Source organism: Bombina bombina, chromosome 4 (assembly GCF_027579735.1).
Source record: "Bombina bombina isolate aBomBom1 chromosome 4, aBomBom1.pri, whole genome shotgun sequence".
NCBI lineage: Eukaryota > Metazoa > Chordata > Amphibia > Anura > Bombinatoridae > Bombina > Bombina bombina.
Window position 1 is genome coordinate 383,154,654 of NC_069502.1, and position 18,619 is coordinate 383,173,272.

The 18,619-nt window shown below is 40.3% G+C and overlaps 1 protein-coding gene across 1 annotated transcript in view; it reads right to left on the minus strand.

Moving 5' to 3' along the window:
• Window positions 1-791: 791 nt before the first annotated feature.
• TBL1XR1 (TBL1X/Y related 1) overlaps window positions 792-18,619 on the minus strand; it is a 465,261-nt gene continuing 447,433 nt past the window's right edge. The window contains exon 15 of the mRNA XM_053710155.1: window positions 792-5,296. Within this exon, the coding sequence (XP_053566130.1) occupies window positions 5,270-5,296 (27 nt within the window). The 3' untranslated portion in view covers window positions 792-5,269. The remainder of the gene's footprint in view (window positions 5,297-18,619) is intronic.

An 18,619-nucleotide genomic window follows, 5' to 3' on the forward strand; every position in this document is an offset into this window, starting at 1 on the left:
GGTTTAGAAGGGAGAGCAAAGCTGCCACTTTTGAAATGACTAATATATACAAAGCAAAGATTGCTGTCTAGCTACACATCAATTTTACATAGGGGACACAAAGACTTAGCCTTCGGTTTGGTCTATGGACTGCAAACTAACAATCATGAGAGAATAACAAAAACAGAGCCCATTAACTGCTACTTACATGAGCATAGAGAAAAGTCCAGCCTTAACTTAAACATGGAAATGAAAAGGCAGATGGGCTGAAGGCAGAGGATTCATAATCACTCTGAGATAGGGATGCTGCAGACAGAGAGATGTTCTACAGGACTATATAAGGCTCAGGGGCAATAATGTAGACAGGTAAACAAATGTTGAGTTCTTCAGCTCATTGTCTGTGCCTTTTATACCCATAATGCAATGCATGCACACCTAACACTTGGCCTCACTTAACATCATACTACCCAAGATGGTGGTGCCCACAGGAGCACTTACCTGAAGGAGCAACAGACGCACACAAGCTTGAAAAGCTGCCACATGCCTCAGAGACCCAGCAACCTTCTTCAATGACCCACAGAGGTAACACAGGAGGAGAAACATACTCCTGTCCCAACTTCTGACAGAACTAGGAGTATGATAGGTCTGGGGTAACAGTGCTCAATATATATTGGGCGAGTTGTCAGTTCTGTCCACTCTCTCTGGCAGGAGGGTTCTCATTAGTGATTATCATCCAGGGAAACCCAAAATAATAGAATATTTAACTGTTATGTTTATGTAAATGGAATCAAGCAAAGAATAAAAATACAAGATAATATCAAAATATATTTTATTCTGGACCTCTTTCAGATCGGATTCAAATTACAGTTGTCAGAGCAATACAATGCAAAAGGTAACTGCAACAGAAAAAAGTGTGTGAAAACAAGGAGAAAGGGACAAAGGGGCACTGGGGCAAATTATTATGTGGAAGCAAAATACATTATAAAGTGTAATTAACATGGTCCAGGACAGTAGAGAACACCAAATGTGTTCATTAGACAAGTCATCATGAAAACCAAACAATAAAAGTATTTAACATGTACAAAAACTACAATGGGCTGGTTCATTACAACATTGGTTAGTTAATTGTATAACAGAAGAAATGATGCAGACAAGTGACTCCAGTGCAGTTGATAGGCTAAAAAAATTAGACCCCAAAAATTCCAATTTTTGAAAACAACCAACTGGTTTTAATCAACCATACGTTTAAATGAATCAGAATATTGCAGTGTCCCAACAAAAGTTCATATTGGTGTTTAATAGAATGTAAAATCCAGTGGTGCCCATACAAACAGAGGGAGGTTGAAGTCTCAAACTTCAAATTTAATAACAACTGTCTGAACTATTATTGTCCTGATTTAGAATGTTGGCAAATTAAAAGCACTATCACAAGACATAGATAGCCAAAAAATGCATCTGTTTTTCAATTAAAATCTCAACAGTTGGAAACACTCTCTGCTTAAAACAGCCAAAGATCTAAAGGGATTGAAGGCAAGCTTTACTTTGGGATAAAACTTAACTAAATTGCAGACTGTGTTAAAGAAAAATAGATTTTAAAAAGTCATTTCTTTTATTTCTGATACATATATATTAGACATGTGCATTCGGCATTCAGATCATTGTGTGTTGTAGTATTACACAAATAAATACGGCTTTGAAAGGAGCCAAAATGCCATGACCCAGAGCAATATTTAGCATTCGTTTATATATAAACAAATGCCCAATGCACATCTAACACACACACACATATACACAGTTTATTTTGATATACAGTAGTATAGTACGGACTACTGACATTGGTCTAAGCACTGTTTTAGAATAGCCTTTTCAAAACATTTGGGTCTTTTCCTGGGGGCATATTCCCCCTTCCTTTTTATTGCACAGATAATTTCCCATTAACATCAGCCACAGACATGGTTTTTCAAGGTTAATTGTCAATCGTCTCTAAATAATACCACATATATACATACATATATATATATATATGTATATATATGAAACACACAAACTGTTCTAAACATTACAAATGGGAAGAAAATAGTCAGAAATATATATATATATATATATATATATATATATATATACACACACACACACACACACACACACACATATACACAGTCATACATACACACACACACACATATATACATATGTATATTAAAGCCGTCACAGAACCATGGTGAGAAATGTAAGAATCTTCTTAGGATGACGTGCAAAATGGAGGGCAGGGTTTGTTGGGAATACACCTAATGTTCAGAATGCCTTTAATAAGGCTGGTCTTGTTGTACACTACAGTTAAATGAATTCTAAACATTTAATTCATAGCTGCAATTTTGGGTGAAATTCATTATAAGAAATATCAAAACCTGCTTTAAGAGAGTGCATTTCAAACAATGAATTAAACAGGTAGTATCCCCTTGCTATGCTTTATAATGCAATCACTCAACTTCACCAAGTGTAAAACACTTCAGAGATGTCTATTCATGTTTAATTGTATGGACAGGACTTTCACAAAACAAAGAACAGAGAATATCACCAATTTCATGGAATTTCTAAAATGCAAGTGACAGAAAGAACATTTTATTAGACCAGAAAAGCGGTTTGCATTTGTAATATCTTGACGATGTAGAAATATATAGTGGAATACGATTTTCACATGTCTCTGAAATTATTGTACTCTATTCAAAATTTAGTCTCTACAGGACGAGGAGGTAAAGGGACACTCCAGCCAAAATTCAAATGCATATTAGTACATTTAACTGTTGAACAGAAACATTACACTTGTAATAGCAAAAATGCTTCTAATAAAATCTATCATTGTTTTGCTGGGAACTTTCATTGTGTAAAAATGGGCACATGGAGAAAGCAAAAACTGTCTGTTCTTGCAAACAAAGTCACCGGGACTTGTTACAAGGCACCACCGACGTTCTGAGCAGATATGCTCTATAAAATGCACATGCAGGTTAGCTATATACGCTTCAAATGCCCAAGCGCAGTAAAAGCTCTGAACAAAACAGATAGATTTTGATAAAAAGAAGAAAAATAAATTGCCAATAGAAGTGTAAAAAAGGCTTTTATTCAAAACTGAAATGTAGACAAAGTAGAGTCTTTCACAGTTTAGATATTTTTATACAATTAAAGATTGTATTTTAGATGAGCATCCCAAAAATAAAATAAAACTTTTATGTTATATTTTATTTTTTGGAATATTCATCTAAAATAGAAGCTTTCATTGAATAAAACATAAAAACTAAACTACGAAAGAGGCTATTTTTTCTATCTATTTAAACTTAGTATATTAAAGGGCCACTAAACCCAAAATCTTTCTTTCATGATTCAGATAGAACATACAAATTTAAATAACATTACAATTTACTTCTATTATTGATTTTGCTTCATTTTTTTTTAGATATCCTTATTTGAAGAAAAAGCAATGCACATGGGTGAGCCAATCACATGAGGCTTCTATGTACAGCAACCAATCTGCAGCTACTGAGCATATCTAGATATGCTTTCCAGCAAAGAATATCAAGAGAATAACACAAATTAGATAATAGAAGTAAATTAGAAAGATGTTTAAAAATGCATTCTCTTTCTAAATCATCAAAAGAAAAAAATGTGGGTGTCATGTCCCTTTAAGTAATGGTTACATTGTTGCCACTAACACACCTCTGGTTGTTATTAAAACCACAGGATATAAACATTTTCCCCTGCCTCCCAGTTAGTGAAATGCATGGATGATCAATTTAGGCTGGGATGCCCTTTTAAGAAAAAGCTTGTTCTGGACAAAATGGCTATGCTGTTTTATTTGTTTTGTTTTTTGCAAGTTTTGAGTCTACAACCTAGTCAAAAACAGCCCAACTGTTAAAATGTCAGATATTTGCTAAAAAGGAAGCAAACATGGATAAGCATTTTTAATAAGGGCAGAAAGTATTTTTTTGTTTGTTAAAAAAGCATTATAAAATGTAAGAAAAAACTGACATTGTTAATATTCTGAATAGCAGCATAGAACTTTTAAAATTATATAAAAAAAAAAATGACAAGCAGAAAATAGATGAAACTCAACATACTGTACACCCAATTTGTGCTGCCTATGTGTTAAAAGCCTAAAATATTGATTTAACAGAAAACCTGAAGGAAGTCCCCATTTAAATCTGTAAAGATTATGAATTCGGCCTGCCTTCTATGTGAATGAATATATGGGATAAAGAACTCTTTTGCTATAGGAGATTAACATAAGAGATACTTTTAACACTGGAATTTGGTTACCTTTTCAGTGTCTCTATAATGTTGAGCTTCTCCATAATATAGCTTTACGGATTATACAAGTATTCCTAGAATCCATTTCAAAAACCAGTCCAAACAATGAGAGATTATAATCTCTTAAGAATAAAAGAAATATATTTTGCTCCTATCACAATAGTGCACAAGTAAACCATGTGTAAATGGTCTAAAGGAAACAAAGACACGTTAGTGTCCCCTGTCTGATCTTTATTTTTTGTGCCCTTCACGTTTGGCAGAAATATGTCCCAAATAAGCATTTCAGCCACGTCACCATAAAATAAACAGCAGTTTACCTATAATTGATATTTTTCTTTTTTATGTAACAAACTGCATGGGCTGCAGCCAATAAATCAACATCTTTCTGTGTACCAAGTTGTAGTCTTCTCAGAAAACCTGTTCAGAAACTAAATTATATATTTATAAAAAAAAATATATATATTATAGTGAGATAAATTGCCCCCACTCTGAAAATAACGCTTCAAAACCAAGATCAAACTATTGCTCAAGTAAATTGCCCGTGATCTCTACAAGGGCAAATGATTGAAAAGAAACAGGAACCCCCCCCCCTCCCCAAAAAAACAGGCTGGATTCCTGTAGAACATAATTCAGGATTGTAATATAAAAAATACATGGCGTATTTTTAATCGACTACCATCTTCCAACATTGGTACATTTATGTTCGCCGTGCATTACTGTTAGACAATCTTCTTGTTTCAAATTTGTTGCTCCTGGAAATCCAGCACACAAATATTCAAGCTGTTATCTAAAATCTTTATCCTCTTTGAGGTGCAATATTTTGCAGCGGTTCATTATCAAATGTAAATATCTATGTATAGGTTTCTTTTCAGTTTGGCTGTAGTGGACTGGCCATGGTTAAGTGGGACTATAGCAGTACATGGGTTAGGGACAGTCATTTTGGCTATGTACACATTCATAGTCGGTCCATGGCTTCCAACCAGTAGCGCTATTTTCGTAGGTCTAATACACAAACCTATTGGGAAACAAAAAAAGAAAAATAGAATGTTATTAACATTAAAAATGCATAAATGCAATACATCCTTAAAGGACCATAATACCCAAATGTTGAAACACTTGAAAGTAATGCAACATAGCTGTAAAAAGTTGACTAGAAAATATCACTTGGACATCTCTATGCAAAAAAGAAAGATATTTTACATCAAAATGTCCCAAGTATTCACATCCCATTTTAAAGGACTTTAAGCAGCAAATCAGTATGTTTGTCCCGGGTCAGGCCAGGGAGCAACCTTCATGCACACTCATATTATTTCCCTATTCAGTTTAAAGTGAAGATCAATTTTCATGTGAAAGTGCCCGGTTTTTAAAAAAACTATTAAAAACAGGGGCACTTTCATTCATGAAAATTGACATAGCACCGTATTTTAAAAATACTTACCTTGATCTTCTGAAACGCTGGATCGCCGTTCTGAAACGATGCCCCGTCTGCTTCTTCCTGGTTTACTTACCTAGCAATGACGAAACCCGCTTCCTCCAATCACGGCATTGCCTCAGGCAATGATTACCCCGCTTGCGACGGGCTGGTGAAGCACTGGAATGGCTTCAAGAAGAAAAGGTAAGTATATTTTTTAAAAAACGGCTCAAATGTCAATTTTCATGAATGAAAGTGCCCTTGTTTTTAAAAGTTTTTTTAAAAAACGGGCTCTTTCACATGAAAATTGACCTTCACTTTAAGGATGTTTACAATTAAATCTCATGAGAGTTAAGTCAAATCTCATGAGATTACAGTAAAAGAGTTCATGACCTCAGCACTGCTGATGCCGATTGGCTGCTGTTCATTTCTTCATTTTTAAAAAAAAAATTTTTTTTTACCTGCTGCTGGACAGCAGCTGAAGTATAACTTTTTACATAGGACTTACTCTGGTAAGCTGAGGAAATTGAGAGGTAAAAACTATTTATTCTTACCTGATAAATGTATTTCTTTCTTGACATGGTGAGTCCACGGATCATCCTAATTACTATTGGGAATATTACTCCTGACCAGCAGGGGGAAGCAAAGAGCACCACAGCAAAAGCTGTTAAATACCACTCCCCCTACCCACAATCCCCAGTCATTCGACCAAAGGGAAAGGAGAAAGGTAGTAATCTAAGGTGTAGAGGTGCCAGAAGTTTATAAAAAAGCAAAAATGTCTGAAAAACAGGGCGGGCCATGGACTTACCCTGTTAAGAAATAAATAAAATTTATCAGGTAAGAATAAATTATGTTTTCTTTCTAATGACACGGTGAGTCCACGTATCATCTTAATTACTGTTGGGAACCAATACCCAAGCTAGAGGACATGGATGATAAGGGAGGGACAAGACCGTTAACCTAAACAGAAGGCACCACACTGCTTGAAGAACCTTCCTCCCAAAAGAAGCCTCTGCTGAAGCAAAAGTATCAAATTTGTAAAATTTAGAAAAAGTATGCAAAGATGACCTAAAGAAGCTCCATTTTTGAAAGTCCAAGAAGATGAAACAGCCCTTGTGGATGGGCTGTGATTCTCTCAGGAGGCTGCTAACCAGCAGTCTCATATGCCAAGCGAATAACACTCCTCAACCAACAAGAAAGAGAAGTAGCCGTAGCTTTCTTACCCCTACGCTTCCCAGAAAAGACAACAAATAAAGAAGAAAACTGGCGAAAATCCTTAGTCGCCTGCAAATAATATTTCAATGCACGAACCACATCCAAATTGTGCAACAAAAGCTCCTTATGAGAAGGATTAGGACACAAAGAAGGAACAACAATCTCTTGATTAATATTCTTATCAGAAACAACCTTGGGAAGAAAACCCAAGGAAGTACGCAGAACTACCTTATCATAGTGAAAAATAAGAAAAGGCGATTCATACTTTAAGGCTGAAAGCTCAGAAACTCTTTGAGCCGAAGAAATAGCCATCAGAAACACAAGCTTCCAAGATAACATCTTAATATCCAAAGAATGCATAGGTTCAAATGGAGCCTGTTGAAGGACTCTAAGAACCAAATTAAGACTTCAAGGTGGAGTGGTAGACTAAAACACAGGCCAAATTCTAACCAAGGCTGACAAAAAGAATGAACATCTGGCACATCCGCCAGGTTCTTGTGCAATAAAATAGATAAAGCAGAAATTTGACAGGGTACTAGCAGATAAACCTTTCTCCAAACCCTCCTGGAGAAAAGACAAAATCCTAGGAATCCTAACTCTACTCCACGAGTAGCCTTTGGATTCACACCAATACAAATATTCACGCCAAATCTTATAATAAATCTTCCTAGTCACAGGCTTACATGCCCGAATCATAGTCTCAATGACTGAATCTGAAAACCATGCTTAGAAAGAATCAAGCGTTCAATCTCCAAGCAGTCAGCTTCAGAGAAACGAGATTTGTATGAAGGAAGGGACCCTGCAGAAGCAGGTCCTTCCTTAATGGAAGACGCCAAGGTGGAAAGGAAGACCTCTCCACCAGATCTGCAAACCAGATTCTGCGAGGCCACGCTGGAGCAATGAGAATCACCGATGCCCCCTCTTGTTTGACCCGAGCAATGACCCGAGCAAGAAGAGCAAACGGAGGGAACACATATGCCAGACTGAAAGTCCAAGGAACTGCCAGAGCATCTATCAGAACAGTCTGAGGATCCTTTGACCTCGACCCGTACCTCGGGAGCTTGGCATTCTGATGAAATGCCATGAGATACAACTCCGGCTGCCCCCAACTGAGAATCAAGCTGGAAAATACCTCTGGATGATGTTCCCACTCCCCCGGATGAAAAGTCTGTCTGCTCAGAAAATCCGCTTACCAATTGTCCACCCCTGGAATATGGATAGCAGACAGACAACAGTTGTGAATCTCCGCACACTGAATAATCTTGGCTACCTCTGTCATGGCCAAGGAACTCAGAGTTCCTCCCTAATGATTGATGTAAGCCACTGACGTTATGTTCGACTGAAACCTGATAAACCAGGTTGAAGCTAGCTGAGGCCAGGCTAGAAGAGCATGGAAAAATGCTCTCAGCTCCAAAACATTTATTGGAAGAACAGACTCCTCCCGAGTCCATAGACCCTGAGCCCTTAATGAACCCCAGAGGGCAACCCAGCCCAGAAAACTGGCATCCGTGGTTATAATCACCCAGGCAAGTCTGCGAAAGCAAGTTCCCTGAGAGAGAAGATCCTGAGACAACCACCATGGAAGAGAATCTCTGGACATCTGATCTAGAACAATCTTGGAGATAGATTCGCATAATACCCGTTCCATTGCCTGAGCAAGCATAACTGCAGAGGTATGAGATGGAACCGAGCAAACGGAATGATGTCCATGACTTAAACCATCAGACCAATAACCTCCATGCACTGAGCCACTGAGGGCCGAGGAAAGGACTGAAGAGCAAGACACGTATTGAAAATCTTTGACTTTCTTGCTTCTGTCAGAAAAATTTTCATCTCTAAAGAATCTATAATGGTCCCCAAAAATACCACTCATGTAGCCGGAATTAAGGAACTTTTTCCTAAATTCACCTTCCAACCATGGGAGCGCAGAAAAGACAACAGCAACAACTCTGTATGGGAGTTTGCTAGTTGAAAAGATGGAGCCTGAACTAGAATGTCATCCAGATAAGGAGCCACCACAACACCCTACAATCCAAGCCCCGCCAACAATGCTCCCAGGACCTTTGAAAAAATTCTGGGAGCTGTTGCCAGACCAAAAGGAAGAGCTACAAACTGAAAATGTTTGTCTAGAAATGCAAATCTTATGAACCTGTGATGATCCCTGTGAATGGGAATATGCAGATACGCATCCTTTAGATCCACAGTGGTCATGAACTGACCTTCCTGAACCATGCAAGAATGCCTCTCCTTTTATCTGGTTTACAGATAACCTGGAGAGAAGAAACCTGCCTCTGGGAGGAAAATTTTTTAACTCCAGTCTGTAACCCTGGGACACGATATCTACCACCCAGGGATCCTGAACATCTCAAACCCAAGCTTGAGCGAAGAAAGAGAGAGTCTTCCGCCCACAAGATCCATTCCCAGATCGGGGGCAGACCCTTCATGCTGATTTTGAGTCAGCAACAAGCATCCTGGACTGCTTCCCCTTATTCCAAGACTGATTTGACTTCCAAGATGGCTTGGACTGTTCCTGCTTGGAGGAAGAAGAGGAAGATTTACCAGAGAAGTTACGAAAGAAACAAAAATTACTCTGCCGACCCTTCTATTTATTTCTTTTATCTTGAGGAAGAGAATCCCTCTTCCCTCCCATAATATCAGAAATAATCTCAGCCAAACCTGGCCAAAACAAGGTCTTACCCTTGTAAGGAATAGACAAAAGCTTAGACTTAGAGGACACATCCACAGACCACGATTTTAACCATAAAGCTCTGCGAGCTAAAATGGCAAAACCAGAAATTTTAGCTCCCAACTTAATGACCTGTAGAGAAGCATCTGCCATAAAGGAATTAGCCAACTTCAAAGCCTTGATTCTATGTTGAATTTTTTCAAGAGGAGCATCTTGCTGAATAGAATCAGACAATGCATCAAACCAATATGCCGCCACACTAGTAACCGTAGCAATACATGCAGCCGATTGCCATTGATACCCCTGGTGAACATAAATCTTTTTTAAGCAAAGCTTCCAACTTCTTATCCATAGGATCTTTAAAAGGAACAGCTGTCCTCAATAGGAATAGTGGCCCTCTTGGTCAGAGTGGAAACTGCTCCCTCCACCTTAGGAACCATCTGCCAAAATTCCTTAATAGAATCAGTAATAGGAAACACCTTCCTAAAAATTGGAGAAGGGGAAAAAGGAATCCCAGGCTTCTCCCATTCTCATGCAATAATATCTGAAACACGATCTGGTAAAAACTACCACTGAGGAAGAGACATCAAAAAACTTAAGTTTACTAGATTTCTTAGGAATAACCATGACTAATGCCTCAGAGTCCTCCAAGGTAGCCAAAACCTCCTTGAGTAAAAAACGGAGGTGCTCCAGCTTAAACCTAAAGGAAACAACCTCAGGTTCAGAAGAAGGATTTACACTATCAGAATCCGAGATCTCACCCTCAGATGCTACTGAAGTATCTTCCTCCTCAGATTTATGAGAAGTAACACTAGACACATTTGCAACAGAGTCAGAAACCTTATACTTCCTCTTGCGCTTCTTCTGCTGGTCAGGAGTGATATTCCCAACAGTAATTAAGATGATCCGTGGACTCACGGTATCATTAGAAAGAAATATCTTTCTTTTTTACTTAGAGATGTTCAGGTTATATTTTCTTATCAGTTTTTTACAGTTATACTGCATCAGTTTCAAGTGATTTAGCATATGAGTATTATGTTCCTTTAAGCAATATCTTAATGAATAACTAAAGCTACACTGCACAACTGTAGAGCATCATAATATTTGTACAGCATTAAAAAAACAAATTATGTTTACCTGATAATATTTCCATCAAGGGGAGGAGAGTCCACAGCTTCATTCATTACTTTTGGGAATTAAGAACCTTGCCACCAGGAGGCGGCAAAGATACCCCAACCAAAGGCTTAAATACCTCCCCCACTTCCAGTCATTCTGCCGAGGGAACCAGGAATAGTAGGAGAAATAGCAGGGTAAAAAGGTGCCAGAAGATGAATTAATTTAAGCCCGCCCAACAGGGATACGGGCGTGAGCCGTGGACTCTCCTCCCCTCTATGGAAATGAAATTATCAGGTAAGCATAATTTATGTTTTCCATCTAAAGGGGAGGAGAGTCCACGGGCTTCATTCATTACTATTGGGAACATATACCCAAGCTTTAGAGGACACTGAATGAAACCGGGAGGGCAAAAGGCGGACCCTAATCTGAGGGCACCACAGCCTGCAAAACCTCTCTCCCAAAAACAGCTTCTGCAGAAGCAAAAACGTTTAATTTGTAAAACTTTGTAAAAGTTTTTAAGGAGGACCAGGTATCAGCCTTACAAAATTTGCTCCATAGAGGCCTCATTCTTGAAGGTCCAAGACGAAGCCACAGCTCTAGTTGTATGAGCCGTGATACTCTGAGGAGGCTTATGTCCCGCTGTCTCATAAGCCAAGCGAATCAAGCTCCTCAACCAAAAAGACAAAGAAGTAGCAGAGGCCCTTTGCGCTTCCCGGAATACACCACAAAAAGAGATGTAGACTGTCTGAAATCCTTTGTAGCCTGAAGATAGAACTTCAAGGCACGAATCACATCTATGTAATGAAGTAACCTCTCCTTTGAAGAAGGGTTAGGACACAAAGAAGGAACAACTATTTCCTGAATGATGTTACGGTTAGACACCACCTTGGGGAGAAACTCCAACCCAGTGCAAAGTACAGCCTTATCCACATGAAACACAAGATAAGGAGGATCACATTGCAAGGCAGCTAGTTCAGAAACTCTGCGTGCTGATGCAATAGCCCACAGGAAGAGAACCTTCCAAGACAGAATCTTAATGTCTATGAAATGCATAGGTTCAAACGGAACCCTCTGCAAAACCTTAAGGACTAAGTTTAAGCTCCAAGGTAGAGCCGACTGTCTAAAGACAGGCCTGATTCTAGACAGAGCCTGAACAAAATATTAAAATGTCAGGGTGCTCAGCGAGTCTCCTATGCAACAAAACTGATAATGCCGAAATCTGTCCCTTTAAGCAACTAGCGGCAAGACTCCATTTTGGAGAAAGGACAGAATCCTGGATACCTTCACCTTATGCCAAGGATATCCATGATTCTCACACCAGGACAAGCAAGTCCTCCACACCTTATGGTAGATGCGACGAGTGACTGGCTTCCTTGCCTGAATTAGAGTATCACACTTTCTGAAAAGCCTCTCTTGACTAAGACTAGGCGTTCAATCTCAGCCTCAGAAAATCTAGATTTCGATGTTGAAAGGGACCCTGTGACAGCAGATCCCTGCAACAGGGTAACCTCCACAGCAGAAAGGATGACATCCCCACCAGATCCGCAAACCACGTCCTCCGTGGCCACGAAGGAGCAATCAGAATGGTCGGGGCCCGCTCCTGTTTGATGCATGCCACTACGCGAGGTAGATGTGTCAGTGGGAAAAATGTAAGCTAGGCTGAATCCCCAAGGAACCACTAAGGTATCTATCAGCTCCGCCTGAGGATCCCTGGACCTCGACCCGTATCGAGGTAGCTTGCAATCTAGTCTGGACGCCATGAGATCCATCTTCGGCGCTCCCCATCTGTGACAAATCTCTGCAAAAACCTCTGGGTGAAGAGACCATTTCCCCGGATGGAAGGATTGTCTGCTGAGAAAGTCCGCTTCCCAGTTCTCCACACCTGGAATGTGAATCGCTGAGAGCGAGAAGCACTCCAGAATCCGAGACACCTCTCTTATCTGTTACAGTTTGGGAAATTGCTTATGTTATAGTTCTATTTCTATGTATATATTGTTTGTATGTATGAGCATATTTATGTACTGGTATAATATTCTAGTCATACTAACTAGCCATGAGAAATATAGAAGCTGTCTATTTACTATGCCCTGTTTCAAGAACAAAAAAACAAAAAAACTTGTTTACCATGCCCTGTCTACCTCAAAGAAAATCAGGAGATTGTAAATAAGGGAGTTATTTCCCCAGGCTTCCACCCATTCAATAGAGTTACCAAATGTTTACATGTAAATAGGAGTCTTTTCATGTAGCTGTTGGCGTGGAGGTGGTAAATAACAGGTTATCATGGACAAAAGAACATCTGACCTTACAATCAGAACAGCTGTCCAAGCCATATGATTTACAGATATTAAACCCCTACAATAGCCCCTATTTACATGTAAACAGCTAGGACCAATGGTGTTCAGTTTTCCAAATATGGTGAGAGCGGGAACATTGAGCCAATTAAAATCAAAAGGAATACTAACAGATGGGGCATGGTTTTATTATATAGAACAAGATTTAGTCAGTAGGGTTAGTCAGAGAGAAGGAGAGGAGAGAGAGGGGAGGATGAAGACAGGAAGCTAGCAGAAACATCCAGACTGTCCCAGACAACCCTATTACAACATCTGAATAAGGTACCTGTATCATATGTTTGTATAAGTGTATATTTGTCTTGTAAGTAAATGTAATTGTTATTGTAGTTAGGCCTAAAGCATTGAATATTGTGTCATTTCATGTTTTTTTAGCTGATCTAATAAATAACCAACAGTAATTATTACATTGGGTTATTTATCATTTTCTCATCCATATGTGTATGTATGCAATATTTTAGGCTAGAACCTAGTCAATTCTGCCTATTAATATAGTATAGAAATATCTAATCCCATAGCTACAAATTGTATATTGTAAACCCCTTTTTAGCTAAATAATAAGCCAGATTTCATATAGTTATGTCTTGCATGGTCAAGAAGCATAAAATATATATTTCTGGATTAGTTAGAATTTAATTGTTAATTTCTCAATGAGCCATAAAAAGCTGTGTAAATAAACAGATATATTTTATGGACGTAGCTAAATTGTCACTCTGGGATGAAATAAAAAAAATGTTGCATAGATATACATATATATATATATATATATATATATATATACATACATATATATATACATACATATATATATATATATATATATATATATATATATATATATATATATATTTGCACTTTACAAGTCAGATTAAGGAACTAAAATTCCTCATATTAAATAACCTTCAAGACCAAATAATATTTGTACTCATATCATTTTTAAGAATTATAATTGAACGGAATATAATTTTCAAGAGTTATCATTTTTACTCTTATTATTTTTAAGACATCGCGAGGAAGCTCCTCGTACCCACAAGTCACAATCTCCCAGGACGGTCACAAGAAGGATGTCCCCATGGACAGTTGCTCCGGACGAATCCACCAAGAGAGGGAGTTCCGAGCATCCATGGATATCAGATGTGATAGATCTGAATGATCGCCGTTCCACTGTCTAAACATGCACAATTGAAGAGGTCTAAGATGGAACCTAGCGAATGGGATGACATCTATGCTTGACACAATGAGACCTATCACCTCCATATATTGAGCCACCGACAGGCTTGCGGAGGACTGAAGGGCAAGACAGGTGGACACAAGCTTCCTGCACCGCTGATCTGTGAGAAATATCTTTATGGACATAGAGCCTATTATCGTGCCCAGGAACTTCACCCTGTTGCTGGAAACCAGGGAACTCTTTCCTGAGTTGATCTTCCAATCGTGAGATTGAACCAGAAGAGCCCTTGAATGATCCTCTGCAAGCCTGAGCGATGGCGCCTGAACTAGAATGTTGTCCAGGTAAGGCGCCACCGCAATGCCCCTGGATCTGGCCACTGCAAGCAGCGCCCCCAGAACCTTTGTGAAGACTTTCGGGGCCGTCGCCAGACCAAAAGGAAGGGCCACAAACTGAAAGTGTTGGTCCAGAAATACAAATCTTAGGAACCTGAAGTGGTCCCTGTGGAGTGGCACATGAAGGTAGGCATCCGTCAAGTCTTAAGTCGTCATAAACTGTCCCTCTTTAACTACTAGAAGAATAGATCTGATCATTTCCGATGGAACACTCAGAAACTTGTTTAAACACTTTAGGTCCAGAATTGGGCAGAACGTGCACTCCTTCTTTGGAACCACAAAAAGGTTGGAATAGTACACTAGATCCCTTTCTGCTATGGGTACTGATACGATAACCCCCAGAGATGCAAGATCTCTCACACACTCTAGAAAGGCCTCTCTTCTCTGGTCTTGAAGACAGGCTTAACAGGAGGAATCTGCCCTTGGACGGATGGGACATGAACCCTACCCTGTAACCCTGGGAGACCACTTCTAGAACCCAAGAGTCCTGAACGTCCTGCAACCATGCGTCTGAGAATAGAGATATACTGCCACCTACGTGATCTGGAAAGCGGTCAGGGGCTGCCCCTTCATGTCGATTTCGTCTCGGCGGGCTTCTTGCACTGCTTAGACTTGTTCTTAGATTGAGCCGGCTTCCAAGGTCTCTTGGACTGGTTCGCTTTTGCGGTGGGTTGCTGGCGCTGGGCCTTGTCTGCACGAAAGGGATGAAAAGTAGATCCTTTAAGCTTAGCCTTCTTATCCTGCGGTAGGAAAGCTCCCTTGCCTCCCGTAACCATGGTTATAATCAAATCCAAACCTGAACCGAACAGGATCTTTCCTTGAAAAGGCAGGGACAACAGCCTTGCCTTAGAGGTCATGTTCGCAGACCAAGAGTTTAGCCACACAGCCCTGCGCGCTAAAACAGAAAAACCTGACACCTAAGCATTCAGGCGAATAATTTGCATATTGGCATCACAGATGAAAGAATTGACTATCTGCAGCGCCTTCATTTTTTTCTGTATCTCGTTGATGGATGTCTTCCCCTCGACCATTTCACACAGTGATTCACACCAATGTTGTAACTCCAGCAACCGCCGCAACGGCTGCTGCTGGCTCAAAAACCAACCCCGTGTGCTGAAACCTTTCTCAACATGTTTTCCAGCTTTTTATCCGTGGGCTCTTTAAACGGCGAACTATCCTCGAGGGGAATGGACGTCTGCTTTGCGAGCATCGAGACAGCCCCATCCACCTGAGGGATGGTCCCCCACAAATCAAGCTGAGAGTCTGGAACGGGGAACAGTTTTTTAAAGGAAGAAGGGGAAAAGGAAGAACCTAATCGCTCCCACTCACTCTTAATAATAATAGCCATCTTAACGGGAACCGGGAAAGACTGAGGTACTAACCTGTCCTCATATACCTTGTCAAGCTTAGGAATCGCAGGTTCCTCTGATATCTTAGTTTTTAAGACCTCCATAGTAGCAAGCACCTGCCGTAGCAGAAAGCGCAAATAATCCATCCTAAACCTATAACCAGGCTTCTCCGCCGCCGGAGGTTTAGATGACACAGACTACGACCCAGAATGGACCTCCTCCGAAGAGTCGGAGTGGGTCTCATCATCGTATAGAGCCTCTGGATCTTCCATCGGCAAAGACAAACCCTGGGCCGGGCCGCTATTATAAACCCTACGCTTGCGCTTAGCAGAACGTGGTAAGGCATGGATCACTTTAGAAACCGCCGATTCCAGTTGGTCCGCAAAGTCCGACGGCCAATGAATCTCTCCCGAAGGAGTAACGGTTGGACCCCGGGTGCTGCATGTGCAATCGTAGATGAATGTAGGGAACACACCTCCCGGGACGAAGAACCCTCAGAGATGGACGGCTCAGTAGTACTAGACATCCGTTTACTTTTAGATGTTGTAACTTTATCAAGGCATGTGGAACATAGTGGAGCAGGCTGATCTACCAGAACATCCTCACAATAAACACAGGAATGAGGGGGATGCTTCCGGGCGGCGGCCATGATGGTCGCTTATTTCAGCAGCTGAAGAGTTGAGCATATCTATCCACTGCATATCGCTTAGCTATGGCTCCATCTGGGATTGAAACTCATTTATTCTAGTATAGTAACTTATGCTACACAGTTTGATCTAAAATACGAAGCCACCTTCTGCCCTGAAGTACTGGAACGGTGAGGTACGCAGTGGAGGCCTTGAAGCGGGTCTGGCCTATACCTAACCCCCCCCCCCCCCCCGGTTATCTGGGTATAGCAGCTTTGAAAGCTGTCCTTTCCTTTCTTTACCTAAAAGCACATATAATCTTGGGGATATACTTCTATATCTTTTATTCTTTGCCTCGCCAACAGCAAAATGACACTGAAGTGGCAGCACTTTAAGTACTCAATGGCTGAACTATTTGATATGCATTACTGGAGCCTGTCGGATCTCATTGTGGACAGCTTTGGGGCACTATCACAGATGTGCACAGCCGTTAGAGAGAACCGGATGGATGCATGCAATAACTCTACCGGAGCGAAAATCTACTGAGCGGCCTTTACCACACCTTGCTCTAACACCCAAACAGGATGATCATTCTCCCGCAGCCATAGCTGACCCTGTAGATGGAGACTACTTGACATCCCTGGTGCCGAGTCCCGTGGCCACAGAAGATAAAGGAGCTACCGCTGAGTCTGTTCAGAGCGATGCCCCTGGCACCAGTCTCCGGTAAAGCGGTTTATATTGGGCGAAGTATACAGTCCGGCAACCTGCTCAGGGTCTCCTGAGAGGAGGCGCGGTGTTCCAGGGCTGAAACAGATGGGCCTAGAGATCCCTGGAAGTGCTGTGAATAAACAACAAATAAAGCCGCTGCAATGCTCTGCTCAACCCTGGGACTTACATGATCGACAGCAAACCACTGATCAGCTAAACGAGGTACTCACATCAGATGGGGAGCTGTGATAGCTGCGCTCCTCAGAAGCGATGGTCCTGTATTTTGCTACACCAATTTCTTCCAGCTGGCCGAACACTGAAAACAGGGGTAGGATAGAGCCTTTCTTTACTGAACTGATCTTCTAGCCTGGTACACTGTTCTATATACCGACAGTATTACTAAGTACTTAGAACTGCCCTGCTAGTTAGATTGTATTGGAGACAAAACTTTATTAAAGCATAAGACCTGGCAATTATTGATGCGGTCTGTGAATCCACAACTATTCACACTACATAAAGTCTAGGTGGACTGTACACGTTGTTTACTATCTATCCCTCACTTGGATTTAAATCGCAGTCGCTCAGATTGCCCTCCTCCGATATTCCGATATTCTACCCATCTGTATAATATTTTATTATATAAAGGGACAATACAATTTTCAAAGATGTCAGTATATCTTGTAATTATCAGGGGTCCCTATCCGAAGTCTTTTATAATGACGAAGCTCCTTCTGATAACCTAAGAGTCTCCTGTGAATAAGGTCCTCTGTCTACTGTACAGTTCAGACACAAGGGATGTTCCCCTCCTAAAAGCCTTAAAGACTGTGTAATAGCCAAATCTGTCTGGTTAAATAGAATGGATGTGGTCAGAGTCAATACCGGGGCTTAGTTGGTACACAGTGTTATTGCATGCTTAGATTTATTGCAAAAGTATTAGAGTAGCAGGTCTAACAGAAGATATGCTTACAGAAATGTCTTTTACCTATTTCAGCTGGATAAAATAAGTCAGTATAAATATTATGTACAAAGCTAACCTTTACATGATTTTCTACTCAAAAGGGAATGTTGGCGCTAATATGTACCCTGTGATATCTTGTGGGTTCAGTGGTAAGCCATATGTTTTAGACACCTGTAATCTAATCTATTATATCTCCTAAGGTTTAAGAAAGGTCATTCAGTCTCACTGGCCTTCCCTCTGTAATTTGCATTAGTAACGCGAGATACAGGGGCGATTCGTTATCAAGTAAAATACCATATAATGTATATAATTCTTTATCTTTTCTTTTTTTTTTTTTTTACTTTTGCGTAGATAAATA